Consider the following 22,115-nt stretch of genomic DNA (forward strand, 5'->3'; position numbering starts at 1 on the left):
TATAAAAATACTCATTTTTCAGAACTGTTGAATTTTGGAATTATGAATAAGGGATTGGGATTCTGGAAAGTAAAAGGAGATTCTGCATTTTCTTATTGTGAACTATACTATTCTCTCATTTTTACTATGTGGGTGTTTTCTAGATCTTACAAACATGGGCCACAGATTCTTTTTCTTAGTTTTGTTACCATAACTCACTCTCCTCCCAGGTGCCCCTGCCTGGGGATATCACTCCAGATAGCTTCTGAGAATTAAAGAAATGAAATAGAAAGAAATGGAATTCTTTCAGTATCAGTTTCCTCTTTGGATATTGGATATTTAAGTCACATTGAGAATTATATTTTTCTGTTCTCCAAAATTTGTTAGAATGCGAAGCATATGATAATATCAGGAGAGAAAAAGACATCAAACTTTTTAGTGTACATTCTGCCTTTGTAGTAAAAGCTGTGACCTCTTAAATATTTTAACTCAGAAGATATTTAAGCAAGATTTATAGTAAGATATAATATACTAGCAGTTTGAGACTATATTAAATTGTTTTATTTAAATACTTACAGGTTTTTAGAGAAATTTATATTGTCATATTGACTAGTTGACATTGCTCTTTACTTCCACTAATGACTACCTATGTACATTTTTATTCCATTGCTTTCTATTTTATATTGATTTGGGGGACTTGGAATGAGACTAAAAGTTGCAATTCAATCGTACCTAGTAATACATAATTATTATTTAGAATTTATTCTAGTATTTATTTATTTTTTTAGTGTCCTACTGAAACCAAGGCAACATTCGGGGTTCACCTTAAAATAGTAGGAGACTGGACAGGTATGTAGAACATACTGTTTTAAGATACATGCTTTGAAAATAATGAATCATACAATAATTTGTGTCTAAGTAGCAGAATTGCCAGCATGTATAGAAATGTATATATGTTCTTAAGCTGTTGTTTGTTTTCTTTACTTATACAGTTTTGATATTTATGTTTTCTTCTTATAAGATGAATTTTTGAATTAGAATATTTCAGATATTAGTAATTTTTATTTTCAAATCTTCACAGCAGCTTTATTTGTAATAACCAAAACCTGGAAACAACCCAGATATCTATTAACAGCTGAATGGATAAAAAAATAATTGTGGTATACTCATATAATGGAATAATACCTAACAATACTAATGAACAAACTATAGATATATGTAACAAGATGGATTAATCTCAAAATAATCATGGTTAATGAAAAGAGCCAAAGTCCCCATGCCTTAGAAAGTACTGTATATTGCATAAAGTTCTAGAAGATGTAGTACATTTTAATAATGTATTATTCACTGTGTTTGGAAATCACAGGTTTCCACCTACTTGACAGATGTACTGGCAATAGTGGGAACACTGAACTATTTTTTTCCTTTGTTTTAGAGAACATTATTTTAAAATTGGTGGTTGGTTTTACTCTTAAAACAATTGACACTTGGGGTTGATATCACACAAATCTTCCAGTTCTTGCATGACCTTTCCTGTGGTATCCACCTACTACATCTCTGAAATAGTGGTCATTCTTAATAGCAGGCCTATTGGTGGTGGTATTTTACTCATTTGTTCAATAAATACTTTTTTTTTATTTGAGAGGTTATATTAAGAGTTCTATGTAAATAAAAGAAACATTTATTCTTAATATTCCCTTGACTGTTTAGGTTGATTCCTCAGAGGAAAAGATGCAGGCATAAACATGAATGCAGATGTAAATAAAGATATTTATAATTGAGCGCTAAACTAGGAATTAGTTTTTGAAAACTATAGGAAATCAGAACATGTAGTCTAGGGCTATAAGAGAAGGTTCACAGAGAAGATATAATTTGAGCTGAACCTGGAAAATCAGGGACATGAGGGAAGAAGTAGGTCGTTTAAGTGAAATTCACAGCATTGTCAAAAACCAGGGAAGATAATGATTAAACCATATTTAAGAAGGGTAAGTCAATCAGCCTAGCAAAAGCAAAGATTTTGTTCTAGGAAGTAGTCTAGAAAATCCTCTTAGGGTCAGCTTGGTGAAGATCTTGAATGCCTAGACAAGATATTAGAATAACATAGAGATGCTAGGGAACCTTTAAAGACTTTGGAGCATCATAATGAAAATAGTATTAATAACTTGCTAGTTGGATCAGTTAGAATCAAGGGAAGATTCTATGGTGCTGGAAGCTGGAAGAGAGTCAGTGGAGGAGAGGGGATGGAAACTGGGGAGTAGAAGGAATGGATTTGTAAGCTCAGGTTGAGAAGTGAACATTGAAAAGGAGGAACTAATTTTTGTAAAAATAGGAGAGGACAATATATGTATTGTATGATAAAAGAGAAATATTTTAGGAAGAAGAACAATTGAAAAGCTTATATCACACAGTTAAAAATGATAGTAATAAAATTCTTTGTCTGTAGAAAGGACAACTGGCTTGGTATTGGAAAGTTGAAAAAAATGGAGAAATATCTCATGGGAAAACAATAAAATTAAGTCAAAAGATCTTTGAGCAGTATTGACCTACTTGGAATCATGAAAAACCAGGCTTGATTCATGTGATAACATTCAAAGAGCTCATGATAGTACAGGGTTAGAAAAACACTGGTATAGTTTGGAAACAGTAATTCTTATGACAACTACTTGATGTAACCACAATTGTTTTGTACCCTTTGACCAAGAATAAGTGAAGTTCTTTTCTGGTTCAAATATCAATATGGTAAGGATTAACTTCAGTAATGAACGGTAATTGGTAGAATTCTACATCTGAAGGGAAACAAACACAATGAAGGTATAATTTAATTCATCAGTGTAAGCAGAAACTTCATGATGGTTTATTGCTAATTATTGCTACTGAGTTTCTTCGTATTTTCTATTGTCAGCAGCTCATTAAAATAAATTATGTCATCATTTATTTTAATCTCTATTCGGAATACTTAATAGTTTAAATTTTATCCTCTTATTTCATGTACTATGTCATTGAGGGATAAACAAGATCATTTTATTCAGAGTTCAGTTCCAGTCAGTTGCTTTTCAATTAATAGAGACCTTCTTGGTTATTGACTTTAAATATTTGTTGATTTGAAAAAAATGTCAAGCATTCATGCAGAGAACCCCTAAATAATTGTGCCACTATCTGGCCTTTAAACAACGGAATTATAATTATGGAGGGGAAATGGGGACATTGCTCCTGAGATCAAGGATCACTGGTTTTTATTCTGAAAGAATTGATTAAAACTCAGTTTTAAGGGCAGTAGTTATAGTAAATACTAAAGAGATACTTAGGAATTCAAATATCAAGTTTTACTTTTTAAAAATCAGTTAGAAATATTCCACAGTGACTTTTTCTTCCCTGAAATATGTTCTGCCTGGACAGGTCTAATGAACAGGTTTAAGACCACCACATGCACGATTTTTCTAAGATTAATCAACTACACCCAGCTGTAGAGTGGCCATGAAGCAAGTGAAGCAGCTGTATAGCACAGTATCAAAGTTTTGTATTTGTTGTTTAGCCTTTTATTTTACCCAGGCCTGTAGTTGCATCTCCTAAGTGTGTGAAAGATTTATTGAAGTTTAGAAGTCTCTTCAAACCTCTGAAGTAGTTCAGGTTTTTCCCTGAAATGATGATGGTAGAGGGGGTGTAGTGAATTATCCGAGTAGAGTTCTCTTTGAATTGAATTAATATTTTGTTGTTCTTCTAGAATCAAAGTCAGATGTATGATGACAGATTGCCTGTTAGCTTGATCTAACTGTTCAAAATAGCTTATTACTTTCTTCATTAGATATCATTATTTTTGAATAATGTCTTAGATAATGTTACACCATAATTATTTTAGTCATCTAAATAGCAGCTTACTCTTGAGGGGTCTGAGTTGTACTATAAGAGCATTATATACCTAATATCCACATGTAATTAATTAAAAAATATTGTCATCGTTCCATTCAATAATTAGTGTATTAACAATAACTGGATAAAAATGCAATGAAGAGCTCATAACAGCCTTTTCTTAAATCTTGAGTATCCATTCCCATATTTTCTACTGGAAAATCTTGCTACAATCAGAAGATATGGTTAACTTTGAGAATTCACAGTGGGAAAACAGGGCCATATAATATCATCTCTTTGCCTTGATCACATAATACATTAATATTTATAGTACAACTAGGCTTAGATAGAGCTTTAGTTAAAGGGAGGGCCAAAAAGGAGGCAATAACTCTGTCTACTTACTTCAGTATCACTCTATTAGCCAGGTATGTCTCAAACTTCACCTAGCTCAGTGGTTCTCAACCTTCTGGACCTTTAAATACAGTTCCTCATGTTGTGACCCAACCATAAAATTATTTTCGTTGCTACTTCATAACTGTAATGTTGCTACTGTTATGAATCATAATGTAAATATCTGATATGCAGGATGGTCTTAGGTGACTCCTGTGAAAGGGTCGTTTCACCGTCAAAGGGATCGCGACCCACAGGTTGAGAACCGTTGATCTAGCTGATTGTTTATTAAAAGATTAAAACATAGTATGTGTGAAGTATTTAAAGTGGTTTTTTTTTTCATTTGGATTAACTCCAAGTGGAGTTAGTATGCTAGTTAATGACTTATTAAGTAATAATAATTTCATTATTTTATAATGACAGCATATTTTGGAACAGTTATGGCATCCACCTTACACTGTTTATGTCGGTGACTAGCTTTTGGTTGCTGCAAAATGGTAAAAACCAAAATACTCCCATTGAATACTGAGCTGCTTTTTAAGGACATGCCAAAAGAGGAGATACAAACTGAGTTTGAACATACTGACTTCTTCATGGATTATATTCAAATATACAAAACATCATGAGTTTTACATAATTCATGTTCACACATTATAAACTTTAGTCTAAACCCATAATAAATATGAATTATTAATTGCAATATCTGCAAAGGAGTGACTAGAAATACTGTTTTTCTTGTTTGTTTGCTTTTTGGCTATGACCAGCAAATTATAATGGTTAGGCATTTGTGGAAAATAACGTTTAAATTATTTGTTACTTTGCTATATAATCAAATATTTATTAAACACATACTATGTGCCAGATTCTGCACTAGTCTCTGGAAATTGACTAAAACTAAAAAGTTCTCTGTTCTGATAGGGTCTGTATTCTAGTCAGTATAGACCTCCAATAAACCAAAAGAACAGATCAATATGTAACAACTTAGAGGGTAATAAATGCTATGAAGAAAAATAAAGAAAGGTAAGGAAGTAAGAATGATGAAAGGTGTTAGTGCTATTTAAATTGGTTGTTTAGTTACAGACTTTTTGAGCAGACATGTAAGTAGGTGAGGTGACAAATAAGGTGGATTTCAGAAAGAGGTATATTCAGGCTAAGGAAACAGTAAGTGCAAAGTCCCTATCACTTTTTTTTTTTTTACTTTTTAATTTAAAATTTTAATTAAAACATTTTTTTTTCTTAGTTTTTATTTTTACTTTGGATATTCAGGAGCAGCAAGGAGGCCATGATAGCCAGAATACAGACCTTGAGGGAGATAATAGTAGAAAATGAGATCAGAGAGGGTATCAGACGCTATAAGAGGACTTGGTTCTGAAGACTACATCTGAATGAATATTAATTTTGTTCTAATATATACTACCTGGGGGTTGGCAGGCTGAGGTTATTTTTTTATGTTTTGGCTTATTGATTTTATTAAATTTATTGGGGTGACTGGTTAAAAAGACTGAATTTAGGAGGAAGGTGGAAAAAGTGAGAAATCTGAACATTGTAATAAATAGGTCAAACTTTTTTTAGTTGTGTGGGTAGGAATGATATGTCATTATTTGGAATGGTGGTTCTAAATATGGGTTCTGGTAGCCTCACCTACTCATGTCCAGTTAGTCCCTATGGATAGTAGTAGCTTCCTGCTACTCTCTGGATTTCTTTATCACTTTTGACTTGGCTTCTCAGTCCTTCCATCACTAGTCACTAGTTCCCTGTGTTAAATTCCTTCCATTTAAAATATGTAGAGTCATTTCAGATTTGGCTGGATCCAGACTATTACAGGAGTCAGCAGAGTGTCTCTGAACAGAGCACAAAATCCAGAGGAGTAATATATGGGGGGATAAGAGGACATGCAAAAAACCCTGAAGCAGTCAAATGTTTGTGTTTAAGGACTGGTAAGAAATGCAGTAAGAACCAAGTAAGTGGAAATGTTACAAGGAATAAAGTCTGAGAAATACCCATGGACCACATAAGATAAGATACTTGCAGACACTAGTTTTATTACAGATGTTAAGGAAACCCATTGGAGGATTTTGATTAGGGTCTGACTCACATTTTAAAGTGGTAACTGGCTACTATATAGGGAATATGGTGGGAGTGGGCCTGAGTAGTGAGTTACAAGAGGAACTCTTGCTCATGTCTAGACAAGAGAAAATACTAGTTACACAAAGGATAGCGATTGTGTCATGAGAAATGAATGGATTTTAAAGGCATATCTGACAGGTTTTGCTGACACATTAGAGGTGGGGTATAAGAAAATTTAGGTATCAAAGGTAACTCCAAGGATTTTAGCTAAGTAAGTGGACAGTGATGCTGCTTATTGAGATAAACAACCCTGTGGAATATTGGGGGGGCAGAGGGGGCAGGGGAGGGCAAGAGTGGACATTCACAGTTCAGTCTTGCACATTTTGAATATGAGATGCCTCTTAACTTCCAAGAAGTGAAGTTGAATAGGCCTTCCCATATGTGAGCCCAGAGGTCAGGGAGAATTCTGTGTTAGAAATCTAAACCTGGGAATCATTAGTACATTCATGGACTTAACAACTTGAAGTTGGATAGGATCATCTAGGGTAGGAATTCTCCACCATGTAAAACCCAAAACATTGCTTTATAACATCTTATATGCCCACTTTAAATTGTTAATATACAATCTACAGATGTTATATCTACAAATACATTATAAAAGTAAATATATTGTGCTAACCTTATTATAAAGAAGCTATTAAAATGAAAAATAAACGACAATAGGGTGGTGAAATCCAGGGGTGGTGCAGGCACCAGATAGTGGGGGGCAAGAAGGGGACAGGAGGGGGGAACATCTGTAATACTCTCAACAATAAAGATGAAAAAATAAGATAAATAGTAAATGATTTACATCCAATATTTAAAATTTCAAGCATGACTGCACTAGAAGTCATAATGAAATAAGTGACTTGTACCCACATGCAGAATTATCACAAATAAGACAGTTCTAAATACAGGCTCCCAATATAATTGAAACACTGTGAGCACTGCAAAATGGCAAACATCTTTTGGTTAAATTCTAGACACAATAGCATACAATATTACTGTAGTTTACATGGTGGTTGTACTCCTGGAAATTTCAGTTCATATTTGTTTTATTTTATTTTATTTTATTTATTTTTAACCCTTAACCAAGGATATTTTTTCATTTATTTTTAGAGATAGTGGAAGAGAGAGGGAAAGACAGAGAGAAGTATCGATGTGAGAGAAACACATCAATTGGTTTCCTCCTGCATGCACCACTACTGGGGCCTGGGTCAGGGAGGAGCCTGCAACCAAGGTAATATAACAGAGCACTGGGCCCTTGGACATTTTGACATGTAGAGTTCAGCAAAGGTGACTAAGAAGGAGTGGCCACTGAGGTACAAGGAAAACCAGGAAAGTCTGAGTCCTGGACACCATAGGACAGTGTTTCAGAAACTGAATTAATGGCTAAATTAATGACCTTGAGAATTGTGTTTTTAATGGAGTGTTGAGAACAAAACTTGACTGAAGTAGGTTTGAGAGATAATGGTAGTAAGAGAAGTGGAGATGGTAAGTATAGACAAATCCAGAGGTATGTTGGAGCCAGCGCCTATGAGCTTATTGGGTCACCGGGGGCTTCTTTTCCAATTCTATGTTCAGTGAAGTCAAGTTTGGGAGCTTTCAATCATTCATAGTGTGATTATTTAGCCCACAGAAATCAATAAGCACCATAAAGTGGGGTTTAAAAAAATGTAAGTCCTGGCTATTAAATATTTGCTAAAGCACCAATGGACAAATTCTAAGGAGTTTGGACGTAAAATTACATTAAAAATAGAGCAGAAAATAGAAGGAAGTAGAGAAATCCTATTTCTTATCATTGAGATTGAGGATGGGGGAGGAGAAGGAAGAAGGTGCCATGTACCATTCAAAATAGTGAATTGATGCGTGAAGCATGGAGGCCCTTATGGCTTGTGCCAAGAGGTCTACTGAGATACATGGTCCAAAATTTAAAGTGAGACAAGCCAAAAAAATTGTGGGGTTTCCCCCCCTCCCCAACCCGGCATGGTCCACTTCTTCAGATTAGCTATTAAGCAGGTGGGGAGTTGGATTTAACCAGCATTGCTCTACTCCTCATTAAATTCACTGTAGTTGTCAACTCCAACCCATTCTCTGCACTGTCGCCATAGAAACTTCAAAGCATGAATCAAGTGAAATCGCTTCTCTTGCTTCAAACACTTTAATAGCTTCCCATTTCTCCTAGCATAAAGATAAAAAATCCTTCCAGTAGCCTGGCAGGGCCTCCCTGCTCTGGCTCTGTCCACCTTCTCACCTTGACTCAATTTGTTTTCTTGTCTGCACAACAGCAACACTGGTCTTTCAATGCCTTTTGTTTCGCTTGCTTCCTCTCACCTTATTTTTAACCTTATCCATGTATTCTTACTCCCCACCACTCCTGCCCACCCTACCCACACATGTATCTAGTATATTTAAATCACATCTCAGAAGTAACTTTGTCTGAGAAGCCTCAATTTTTGGTGGTGATTCTTACATATGTTGCCACCATTGTATTTCTTTCCTTAAGAGCATTTATCTCCATTGGTAACTATACATTGAAAGTGCGAACATTGGTGTAACATATTTTCTCCATAGGCTGGCTATAAGCATTATTATTGTAGGAACCTGTATCTCTTTTTGCATACCAGTGTACTCAAGGGCCTATTAAAAGGATTGTTCATAATAAATGTAAATATTTAGGAAGGAAAGGGAGAAAGTGGGGGAGGAAGGGAGGAGGGAGAGGGAGAGGGAGGAGGGAGAGGGAGAGAGAAGAGGGAGGAGGGAGAGGGGGTGGGGGGAGGGGGAGAGGGAGAGGGAGAGGGAGGAGGGAGAGGGAAGGAGAGGGGGTGGGGGGAGGGGGAAGGGAAGAAGGGTAGGAGAGGGGAGAGGAGAGAGGGGAGGAGGCATATCCTCTCCTTCATGAAAACTCACAAGTTAGTGGGGCAGTGGCAGCTATATAAACCAGTGTAATACTGTGCCCACCAAAATGGAGCTTGCCATGGCTTCTTCGAGGAAGATTTGGGAGGCTTTTCAGGCCAAACTGAGTATTAAAGATAAATAGGACTTGCTCAGAGTGGGGGTTTATTCCAGGGAGAGAAATAGCTTGAATTAGTGACTCAGAAGGATCATGAAGTGCCAGGAAAATGTCATGGTGTTGGAAGGCCAGGCTGGGATCTTATCCAGAGGTCATGGCGTGGAGGAGCTTGTGGGAATCGCTAAGAAGCTTGGTCTTTCCTCCTGAAGATAATGGTGAAAAATGGAAGGCTTTTCAAACAGGAAACGAAATCAATGTACACTTTATATGGGTTACTGTGATGGCTGTATGCAGATTGGGAAGGAGAAAGACCAGGTTAGAAGCAAAGATGCCAAATTAAAGATTTGTCACCGTGTCAAGGAAGCTGAGGAGAAAAACGTTCTGTGTCAGGAATGGACTAGGACCACACAATAATTTTGCAAGTGGCATTACTGCTAATATTATCAAGGCCATCTTATGGGGAAAATTCAAGGGATAAGTTTGGGGATGGTATAGACTGCTTTGGATTACTGAATAAATTGGAGACCAGAAAGTAGAGCGTTGGTAATAAAAAGAAGCACATGGCAATGGGCCTATTTCTAAAGTCATCCTGTTTCTAAATTCCCCCAAAACTCTGAGAGTGATTGAATTTATACTGTTCTGGCCTGTGATTAGCAGAAAGAGATGAGTTAGCAAATACATATGCAAATTACTTGTGTATCCATCCAGGTGGATCTGGGTCAAAATGAGGATTAACATATTATGTCTTCAAGTGTATATTACTTATATAGTGAATCACTATATTTAATTCTAAACTTTTGTGAATGTGGAAATCATTGCAGACAATTAATTAACTTGATAGAATTTAGCATAACTTATTTACTATTATACTAAGTCAGTCAATGAATATGAGCTGGTGTTAAATTCCTCATAAACTCAGAAATCAATGAAATTTTTCTATCAGGGAAATGAAAAATTTATATTACAATTTAAATGACCATCTGTTCTCAGGATATAAAATAAATTGTTTTCTCCTTCATTTCTCAGTTTATGAACATGAAATCTATGCTATCAGTTTTTAGTAGATGACAGCTCACTTATAATGCCACTGAAAATACAGAGACTGCTTAGAAAATGATTGGAGTTCACTATTCATAAAGTTTTATTCTAGGTCAAGTCATTTTACAACTCCCAAAATGGAGAAAAACACAAAATTTTTGTTTTCTGGCCAATAAAAAATGTTATTTTTTATTCTTGAAAATAAGCAGATTACATAATTTCTGGACCTGGAAATAGAGTTATTACAGCAAAGTGGTTTGTTTTTGTAGATTGTTATGTTTTCAGTAAGATTTGTTCTGTTCCTAAGAGAAGTTCGAATTCTCTATTATCTACCATTTTCTGTTTTATTTTACTATATATAATATGAAGAAAAATAAGAATAGTAAGGAATTTTCTTGGTAACATAATTTCTCAAGCAATGTCAAAAATATGACAGTAATGTAGTCGGTGGCCAGGAAGGCATATGTCATTTTGCCAAGTCATTTTAGTGTTAATGGACTAAATAATTTCAAAGGAGGCAGGAGGGCAAGGGTTTTATGCCATTATTATTGAGAGGAACATTTTTAAGTACTAATTTTTTTATGCCCTTGCTAAGCACTTTACAAATGAAGTAAATGAATTAGTTCCTGTTCCCTAAACAAATTGTAATTTTTAAAGCAAAATTGTGACTTGATGGATTATAATGAAGCAGATAGGGTTCTTTAATGTCATGCATATGAACACAGCAAAAACATTACATATCTTAATACCAAAGAAAGGTACTTATCCTCTGTTTTTTCAAAGGCAATTGAGAAAATGAACTTTGGGAATAGTATGAAGCAAAAATACTACTGCTCTTATTATGATTTTTGAACTTTAATGAAGAAGGAGAGTGGGATTTCATAAATATATATAATTAGAATGGGGAAACGGAACTCTTCTATAAAATGAGTTTTTTGAGAAAACTTGGAGGTGACAATTAAATAATGGACATGGTCTCTATTATCCATGAATGAGTGAGATCATGTGGTATTTTTCCTTCATTGACTGGCTTATTTCACTTAACTTTTGAACAATAATAGATACAGAGGCAGAGCTGCCTCAAACAGATTGTCAAACTGCAGCAGGAAGGCCGGGGAGGGTTGCGGGGCAGGAGGTAGGGGGGTAAGAGATCAACTAAAGGACTTGTATGCATGCATATAAGCATAACCAGTGGACATAAGACATTGGGGGGTAGGGGAGGCTAGGGGACTGTCTAGGGCGGGGGGATAAAATGGACACATATGTAATACCCTTTGTAATACTTTAAGCAATAAAAAAAAAAAAAAAAAAAAAGAAAAGAAAACAAAAAAAAAAAAAAAAAAAAAATAAATAAATAATGGACATGGAATGCTAGGGAACCCCAAGAAATGGACCTAGACTGAGAAGTACAGTAGTTAGTGGAGTTAGTAAAGAAGAGTTAAAATGGTTTGTTGTGGTGTAAGGAAGAACTTAAATGTAGAAGGTGATTATAATTTTTTGTTAGCATAGTATTGAGAAACTAGTAACATGTTGGGGTTATCCACATAATTATGAGGGAAGAAAAAGAAGAGAAAATTCACAAAGAAAACTTTGCATATCCCAGTATGTTCTATGATAATACCTAGCAGAAAGTTATGCCTCCAATTGGAACAATTAAGAAAATGTGTTTTAAATGCGGGGCTGTCCTTCAGGAATAGTCAAGTGATTTTCCTCCTTTCTTCCCCCTCTTGTCATTTGTGACATAGTCTTCTGAGCTTTCACTTGCACAATAACAGTGCAGATCTCTTGTTGGTGCTGGAATGGCAGACTGTTCAGTGGTGGTTTGGGGTATTGTGTCCTCTCTTGTTGAGATACAGCACTCACCCATAGGCTTTCAAAGTTGGCAGCGAGCATAGTGGAAAAGACAGCCAGGGTCAACATCCAAACCCAATGGAAATGGGAACTTACCATTTTTATCTTTTTTTGAGGTTTGTAAATGCACTTACACAAATAAATATTCCTTATTTCTATTCCTGCTTTCCCCATAGGGCAGGAACAGATGGCAGTATTTTTCTAAACCATCTGTTAACACATTGTATGCGGGAAACGTGTTTACACGTTTTACGTATTTATACGTTCTACCAGTGTAGTAGAGCGCGGGACACGTATTAATACGTTTTTTATAGACTAGCGGTAGAATGCGCGTAACGTATAAATACGTAAACTAAAGTTATCGTAATTTTACTGAACGTTGCCATTTGCGCAAAAAATTAGCAAAAATGGCCCGCGCCACCTGTTAGCGCGCGGTAAAAACTACCCGCAAACAATGTGTTAAAAGGAGGTTTTTACTTGAATTTATTATATATTTGTTTATTATTTAACAAGATGAGTTGGCTTTTACAATGAAAACCTCTCACATTCCCTGAGCCTCTCCAATATATTCATTTGGTGATTATTATGTTTTCCATATTAAAAAGAAGTCACAGGAAAAAAATTGATATAACTTTAATGAGTATTCAGAATCAAGCAATATGAAGAAAATGAAAGATATTTTTAAAAAATACAATAGTTTAGAATGACATGCTGTGTTTCTAGATATAAAGCTGAATACGGTAAAACTGTTCATTCTTCCCAAAATAAACTATAGGCTTAATACAATTTCAATCAAAATCAAAACTCAAAACAAAAATATAACATTAATATTTATTTGAAAGAAACATAAGAAAATAATTAAAAATAACAAGAAAATTTAGAAAATCTTGAATAACAAGATAGTACTGGCCCTATTAAAATATGCTGTAAAATGAAATAAAATTTACAAGCAAGCTAAGAATTTACAAGGCTAAATAATATGACAAGGAACATGAAGCTATTAAGTGAATGAATTGGGATTTGAACTCAGGCTCATCTCATGCAAAAGCATGTGCTAATTTACTATACTGCCTCCTATAATGTGCAAATAGTATAAGTACTATGATACTAGAGCAAGGAATATGTTAACAAAGGAAAATAGCCTAGAAATAGACCTTTAATATATGGAAACACATATCATTTGATAAAAGAAGCTCCATAAATCAATATGAACTACCCTATATAATAAAAGGCTAATATGCAAATCAACCAGATGGCGGAACAACCAGTCACTATGACATGCACTGACCACCAGGGGGTAGATGCTCGACGCAGGAGCTGCCCCCTGGTGGTCTAAGCCATCAGTCAGAGATCCCCCAAGGGCTCCTGGACTGTGAGAGGGCACGGCAAGGGCTGAGGGACCTTCCCGAGTGCACAAATTTCACGCACCGGGCCTCTAGTTAGTTTATAAATAAACAATTGGCACTTAACTATTAAAAAATTAAATCTTTAAATGACAAAAAATTCCAAATAGGTTAAGTACTTTAAGTTTAAATGTTAATCTCTAATAATAAAAACATAATATGCTAATTAGACTGAACATCCTTCTGGACGAACCTTCCAGACAAAGCTAGGGCTGCCAGGGAGGCTCGGGTCTCAGGTGCCGGAGGGAAGCCAGTGCCGGCAGCCCGGGGAAGGGAGGCCTACTCTTGCACAAATTTTGGCATTGGTCCTCTAGTCTGTAAATAATCACCAATCTCTTGAAGTAAAAGACAATCCTATCTTGGAAGAATTCTCAGAGAAAAGTAACTACATTTCCTATATAAATATTTAAAAATTATGTTAGAAATAAAAAGTGAATTAAACAGAAACTTATATAGAAATTAGCCAGTAATATCTTCAATATGTAAAGAGTTACTTCAATTCAAAAAGGAAATAAGCTGAGAAAAGAAATAGATACACTATGTGAACAGAGTAAATCATACTAGTATTGAAATAAATGTTAATTAGAATAACTATATACTATCGATTAACAAAGATTGCCTTTGTTGGTAATATCCATTAGTGGTGTGGATGCAAAATATTGACATTTTACTCTCAAGGATATATGATTAGGGTTCTTTAGGAGGAAACAACATATTCTGTCTTAGGAAATCTTAAAATTTATATGAGCATGGTAAGATGCACTTGCTTGTGCTGGAAAACAGGTTAAAGTAGGAGCTTTCTAGGCAGGACAGTGTACTGTAGGAGGAAAGAACACTGATTTCAATAAAAGGCATGATGTCATTAGGAAACGATCTGATGTTAATGCAGCTGAGCTTAGAATTCACAGTGAAGTATTGGGAGAGAGGCTGCAGAAACATGGAGTCATTTTTTAAAAGAATGTTGAGCATCAAACTGAATAAATTAGACTTTATTCTATATTCTACAGGAGATGAAGAATCTCTATTCCAGCCCTAGCTGGTTTGCCTCAGTGGATAGAGCATCGGCCTGTGGACTGAAGAGTCCCAGTTCGATTTCTGTCAAGGACATATGTCTAGCTACGGGCTCAATCCCCAGTGTGGGGTGTGCAGGATGCAGCCAGTAAATGATTCTCTCTCATCATTGATGTTTCTATAACTCTCTCCCTTCCTCTCTGAAATCAATGAAAATATATTTTAACAAGGTTAGATACTCTATTTCAGTACCTAACCTTATTTTGCTGAAATTAAAAAATGAAACTGATTATTACTGGTAGGTGTAGTCTGCGAACGCCTCTTCAAGGAATGGGAATCTAAGCTGGCCATTACATCTTGGACAGGTTTAAGTTAAAGGAAGGACAAGCAGTCCTAGTAGAGGGGTCCAAGAAAACCCAATTTTGTTCAATGAAACAACCTAACAAAGGAAGTGAATTCATATGTTTGCTTTTCCCTAATCCACCATTTTGTAGGTGTGGGCTTTGACCAGGAGGTCCTGCATTTAAGAACAGAGAAGACTGTCACTCATGGTTGGTTTTGCTAGGTTTCCAAGGACCATATATCATATGCTATGAATTTTGTTTGCTCAGGGTTTTTGGTTAGAACAGTGGTTCTCAACCTTGTGGCTTTTTAAATACAGTTCCTCATGTTGTGACCCAACCATAAAATTATTTTCATTGCTACTTCATAACTGTAATGTTGCTACTGTTATGAATCGTAATGTAAATATCTGATATGCAGGATCGTCTTAGGCGACCCCTGTGAATTGGTCGTTCGACCACCAAATGGGTCGCAACCCACAGGTTGAGAACCGCTGGGTTAGAACGTTATAAAAACTGAATAGAAAACCTCCAGTTTTTTTGGATCTTGGATAAAATTGCCTGTTCCTTTTTGAATATGTGCACGCAGGGGGTATTCAGGGTTTATGTAGAAAGCAGGAATTGAATTAGCATCAAGCTGAGCCTGGATCACTTTGAGGTGTTCCTTTTGTTGAATGCCTACATTGTTAAAAATGTGCATTTGCTGTGACAAATGAAAATATAATATTTTCCTTAAAAGGTGGATTGTGGAAAGCTTAGTAGCAATAATGCGTCTATCCAAAAATACCTTTGTTCTTTGCTTTCACTTTTCTTGAAACTCTGTTCTTTTCTCCACCCCCGCCCCCCATCATTTTTTGTTGTAGTTAGCCTCAGTGGCAACAGAAGAGAATTTATATTTTATAAGAAAGTCAGCAATAGACATTGATTCACTGATGTATTTAGAGGCCAGGAAGTCTGCAGTTCTTTCAAAAGCTGCTTTTGATTTTTTTAAAAATAGTATGTTTAACAAGTAGGAGCCAGAATAATGAGTGTTAAAGAAATGGACTTTTATTGCTGTGCTTCCTCTGAAATTAAAAAGATCCATTAAATAATTTTCCTTTGTGTTTTACTACATGCCTACCTTCAGACCTTACAATGTTAACAGCACCAATTGTGGAGGCATACAGATTGTATATGACCCTGCTGTGTTTTCCTGTTATTATGTAATCCTTAGGCAAAAAGAAATTAAGGGAGGGAGGAGTGGTGAAAGGGGAGTTACAGTATTTCAGTATTTTCTCTCCCAAGAATGAGGCAGTGTGATGCAGTGAGAAGAACGCTGGGCTGTGAGGGTTTGGGGATTTGTTTTTGTTTTGTTTTTTAATCCTTTTGCCTCTTGCATATGACCTTCGGCCAGTCAGCCAATTTGTCTGGCTTTTAGTTTCTTCACCTGCAGTATATTGCATTGAGGGAGTTGTTTTCTCCTTTCTCAGCTCATTGCTGATGTGAAACTGTATATGGTAATGTGTTTCAGAGAAATAAATTCTAGAATATGGATCATTTAATTCCACATACAGTAGGAATGATAATAGATCAATTTTAGTAAAATTGAGCGGATTTCACAGGGAATATGGTGGAGGATATGTGCCAAGTATAGGGTTTTTATGTTTATGTTTATATCTCCTATCAAGGTTCTCATTCATTAATTAGCTCTGATTATGTATTAATTGTGCTCATTAGGTTCTTATCTTGAGTTGCAAGGGCGGGCTTGTTTTGTTTTTTTCTTGTATAAGACATGTATGACATTCTGTATTTTATATTTCTTTAACGTTTACCTCAATATTTATAGAAAAGGTAGTTTTCTATAACCAGAGCTGATTATTTCTTTTCTAGAACTGCAGTCCATTTTCATTTGAATTTTATCAACAGATTTATCCATGTCTTTAAGAGGAAATGTTCTTGTTTTGCAACTAGATTTTCTGATTTATCTAAAATAGTATTGAGATCAACCAAAGGACTTGTATGCATGCATATAAGCCTAACCAATGAACACAGACAACAGGGGGGTGAGGGCATGAGTGGGGGGGGGGTGAGGGGTCAATAGGGCGATACAGACACATATGTAATACCTTAATCAATAAAGAAAAAATAATAAAATATTAATTTGAATACCTTTGAGGTTGCTTTGAAAGCAATATTTTAAATAGCAACTATTGTTATTCAATACTGAATCACCATGGTGATAAAGAAAACATTCACTTGATTTAAACTTTTCAGAAAAGGAAAATGTATTCTCTATATTTTTCTAGTTGGTTTAGATGTTCTTCACCAAGTCTGCCTTTAATTCTTTTGCTTTTTATTTTTTGAAATGTTTTGTTTTTCTAAGATTAGTGTACGTATTTCTTTTCCGAGCGAAAATAATACATTACATTTTGACAAACCATTAATTTCTTTGAATCCCTAGAATAGCTTTTCATTCCCTTTTCAAGTAATTTTGTAATTACACTCTAAATTCTTTCACAAGTAGCTGTAATGGCACTGCTATTCTTTTGTTGTGCTAACATTTCCTTGTGGTAAACAGGGCTGCCCTTGAGAATAAGTGTGTGGCAAAGAATAGGTACTTAAAAGTTTGTTGAGAGTGGATAAATGAAGGATGGTTTAATCAATAACATTTCCTTCTGCCCACAATTCTAGTCTGACTACTAATTTTAAATTCTCTGCCATAGATATTAATATATAGAAAACAGCAAAAATGTTAGCAAAATTATTCACTTCGTCTAGCACCATGTATCAGAAGGACTTCTTTTTTAGTTTCTTTCACTTTTTTAAAATAAAGCTTTGCTGATTCTTTTATTTTTAATTACAAATGTATTCAGGCAAAGTTGGCTGTTCTGTTCTTTTGGACTCTTGGAGTCTGCACATAGCACTTATTTATTTTTAGTGTGTGTATCTTTTGATACTGCATATGTGTTCTTTCCTGGAGTTTTAGCATATTAAGGACCTAACTTGGTATCTGATATTTAGTACATGATCAATAAATATTTACTGAAAAAATAAATTTTAAGACGTGTATATTTTGTTTATATATTTAAATAGGATTTCCTAAATGTTATGAAGAAAATTAATTTGTACCTTCTGTTTTAATTTCTGTGTTGTGTATGTGTGTGTGTGTGTGTGTGTGTGTGTGTGTGTTTCTGCATGAGTTTTGTGTCCTCCTCAGCAGGTAGAGGAGCAGACAGCCATAATGTAGAGACTGAGTCACAAGTACCATTAAAGATATTTTATGTTTGTGATAATATACTATACACATCTATCTTTTTAAAAAATATTCTTTATTGATTTCAGAGAGGAAGGGAGAGAGAAAGAACATCAATGATGAGAGAGAACCATTGATCATCTGCCTCCTGCATGCCTCCTACTGGGGATGGAGCCTGCAACCCAGGCATGTGCCCTGACCGGGAATCAAATCGTGACCTCTTAGTTCATAGGTCTACATTCAGCCACTGAGCCACACCGGTTGGGCTATAACAAATCTATCTTTAAAAAATTTCTTACTCTTAAATAAGCACTATAAAAAATACAAACAAGACCCTGACCGGTTTGGCTCAGTGGATAGAGCGTCGGCCTGCAGACTCAAGGGTCCCGGGTTCGATTCTGGTCAAGGGCATGTACCTTGGTTGCGGGCACATCCCCAGTAGGGGGTGTGCAAGAAGCAGCTGATCAATGTTTCTCTCTCATCGATGTTTCTAACTCTCTATCCCTCTCCCTTCCTCTCTGTAAAAAATCAATAAAATATATTTAAAAAAAAATACAAACAAGATATCAATAAAACAAAAATTAATGCCTTTTTTCTTTTTTTAATTATATTTTTATTGACTTCAGAGAGGAAGGGAGAGGGAGAGAGAGAAACATCAATGATGAGAAGGAATCATTGATTGGCTACCTCCTGCACACCCCCTACTGGGGATCAAGTCCACAACCTGGGCATGTACCCTTGACCAGAATCAAACCCGGGACCCTTCAGTCCGCAGGGTCTATCCACTGAGGCAAATCTGCCAGGGCCCTTTTTTCTTTTCATCTGAAATCCTTAGACATATTTACTCTTAACTCTTTGGTGCATACGCTTATAGACTTCTTAGATAATTGTAGATGAAGTTATCTAACATCCTAGAGAGACTGGAATGCTGGAGAAAATTTTATGACAGCTTGTCAACCCCTTAGCTAAATTCTCATGAAGAATTCTTCACTACAGCTTTGATAAATATATTAATGACGGGCATTCTGGAACTCTGGAAAAGCTCATGGTGGCTGATTGCGGGCTGAGAATGACAAGTGATAGAGGCCATCACTGAAGCGGGCTCCTTGAATGCAGTGGAGAAGATGAGGTTTCTGATAGTCAGGGGCTAAGAGGCAGAATTTAATTTTTAGAGTTGAGATGGGTGTGGTTACTATAATGGGCAGCATGGCTGAAACAGTGATCAGAATGGATTGATGTGTAGAGATCTTTGGTGTTGACTGACAGACCATGGTGTCCTTAGGATTCAAATAGGTGGATGACCTCGTAAGTTATAATTTAATTTGTACAAATGAAAAGAAAAGTCTAGGGTTAGCAGATAGAAGCATGACCTGAATCATCTCAATAGAAAGTCACAGCCCTTCATCCATTTCCCTTACTTGAGTCAGTTCATAGATCTGAACCCCTTTAATAAAGGGGTGGTCACATCCCTTAGAGAAAGGACCCTTGTACATGTCAAAAATTAAACTGTAAAATAATCCTCTTACCCTGCAATCATTGCTAGAGTGACTCTGCATTGTAGAAAGGAAATAATTCAACTTTGGGGGAGCTAAACATTGACTCCAAAGTGACACTATTTCCTGAGAAACCAAAACATTACTATAGTAGACCCATAACAGTAAGGGCTTATGGAAAATTAATGGAGTTTTGGCTTCAGTTGATGTTACCTTTGGCCCAGTTGTTCCCTGAATCCACCTCAATTTCAGAAATAATAACTAGACTAAACATACGTTGCCACTCTTGGAATCCCCTTATCCATACACATTTTCCCCTCTTTTATATTAATACTAGAGGCCCGGTGCATGAAATTTATGCATGGGGGCGGAGGTTTCCCTCAGCCCAGCCTGCACCCTCTCCAATCTGGGACCCCTCAAGGGATGTCCGACTGCCCATTTAGGGATCGGACCTAAACGGGAAGTCGGACATCCCTCTCACGATCCAGGACTGCTAGCTCCCAACCACTCGCCTGCCTGCCTGCCTGCCTGATTGCCCCTAACCGCTTCTCCCTGACAGCCTGATCACCCCCTAACCATCTCCTGCCAGCCTGATCAACGCCTAACTGCTCCCTGCCAGCCCAATTGCCCCTAACTGCCCTCCCCTCCACCTGGTTGCCCCTAACTGCCCTCCCTTGCCAGCCTGCTTGCCCCTAACTGCCCACCCCTGCTGGCCTGGTCACTCCCAACTGCCCTCTCCTACAGGCCTGGTCACCCTCAATGCCCTCCCCTGCAGGCCTGGTTGCCCCCAACTGCCCTCCCCTGCAGGCCTGATTGCCCCCAACTGCCTCCCATGCAGGCCTGGTTGCCCCCAATTGCCCTCCCCTGCAGGCATGGTCACCCCCAACTGCCCTCCCCTGCCAGCCATCTTGTGGTGGCCATCTTTGACCACATGGGGGCAGCCATCTTGCGTGTTTGTGTGATGGTCAATTTGCATATTGCCTCTTTATTATATAGGATTTTTCTTAATTTATTTTTGTTGTTTTGTACTTTTAGGTAGAAAGGAATATTTTCCATGTTTTATTGTTAGTCTTAAATTGACTTCTTTATCCATGCCATTATTTCTTCTTTAACCCTAATAGTTTCACCCTATTCTTTTGTATTTGTATAAAAATTATTAATGTGTATGTGTTCAGAGACCTCACCCCCAGCCTTTACCAGCTTACTTTCCTCCCTAATATTACCTTTCTTAAAGAAAAGAATGTCTTGTGGAACTATTTTGGGGTTTTTGTAATACAATAAGGATGGGTAGAAAATGACTAAAAAGAGAAGTGAGAAAGAGGAATTTTTATTTCTTTAAAATTAAACCTAGTTCCTTCTGGATTTAATTTTAAAGAAAGAAAGAATAGGGAGTTGAGTTAGAGAGGAGAGCGAAAAAAAGAAATAAAACAGGTACCTGTCCCTTACTAACTGGAGAATATAATCTAGAGACCACAGGAGACCAAAAGCTGCATTTCAGTTGAGAATGCTGAGATGCACAGGGCATGGTGCAACGGGCTAGTATACCTCGTGGACCTGCAGGGATGCTAGCTTATTTTCCCCCATTGGCCCAGACTAAATGATGTTACTTGTACAAAGGAATCTATGTCTGAGAGCATTTCATTTTAACAATGAGCACCTGTTTTTTCAACAAAGGTATTAGTTACATTACCTCTGAAAATGGGTGGGAAAGAAATGGTTTATTCTAACGTAACGATGTGCACATGAATCTCACCTAATAGTAGCTGAGAACATGATAGATACTCTACATATAGGTTGGGTTCCTCAAAAACTGACTTTGAGAAGTAATTTACTGGTAAGTGAATGTAAAATGCATATTAGGTATCAACACCTATGGAGGGAAGAGGTAGGAAGGAAGACTGGATGGAGGAAGATGTTGAACAGCCAGGCAGGCTCTACAAAGCCTGGACCAAACGGGTAAGAAGCTCTTGAGCAAATATTGCCCATCAGAGTTGCCTGCAAGGAGCTAAAATACCCTGCCTTGTTCGGCCACTGGATAGGAGCCTTTCTTGGAAAGGTATGTTTTCCCAAGCACCTGAGGCAGACCCTGATGTAGCTGACAGCCACAGCCCATCTGCTTATTGCACTCCCCACAGCTGGTCAAGTACTTAATTGAAGCAGAATTTAGGGATAGGGGGAGGGTTCTCCTCCATATCAACCATAGCACCCCCAGCATATTTTATTAATAACATTTAATTAAAAAATTAAATTCTGAGGCGAATACTAAATTAAGCAGGTTGCTAAAAAGCATAAACCAGAAATGTACCAGGAAAACCAAAATATAGGACCACCCTCCCACCATAACAGTGACTTTGGCAAGATTCCCTTCCTGTCCTTAAGCATATTGTTCTTCAGGGGATTCAAAGTTGAAAT

At 36.6% G+C, this 22,115-nt stretch overlaps 1 protein-coding gene across 4 annotated transcripts in view; it reads left to right on the top strand.

The window, feature by feature from the left end:
- Positions 1-22,115, top strand: part of NOX4 (NADPH oxidase 4) — a 151,726-nt gene that overhangs the window by 82,674 nt on the left and 46,937 nt on the right. For all 4 annotated transcript variants that reach the window (XM_036324720.1, XM_036324721.1, XM_036324722.1 and 1 more), the window contains one exon: positions 768-828. In XM_036324720.1, the coding sequence (XP_036180613.1) occupies positions 768-828 (61 nt within the window). The remainder of the gene's footprint in view (positions 1-767; positions 829-22,115) is intronic.

This window comes from Myotis myotis, unplaced genomic scaffold, assembly GCF_014108235.1.
Source record: "Myotis myotis isolate mMyoMyo1 unplaced genomic scaffold, mMyoMyo1.p scaffold_m19_p_10, whole genome shotgun sequence".
NCBI lineage: Eukaryota > Metazoa > Chordata > Mammalia > Chiroptera > Vespertilionidae > Myotis > Myotis myotis.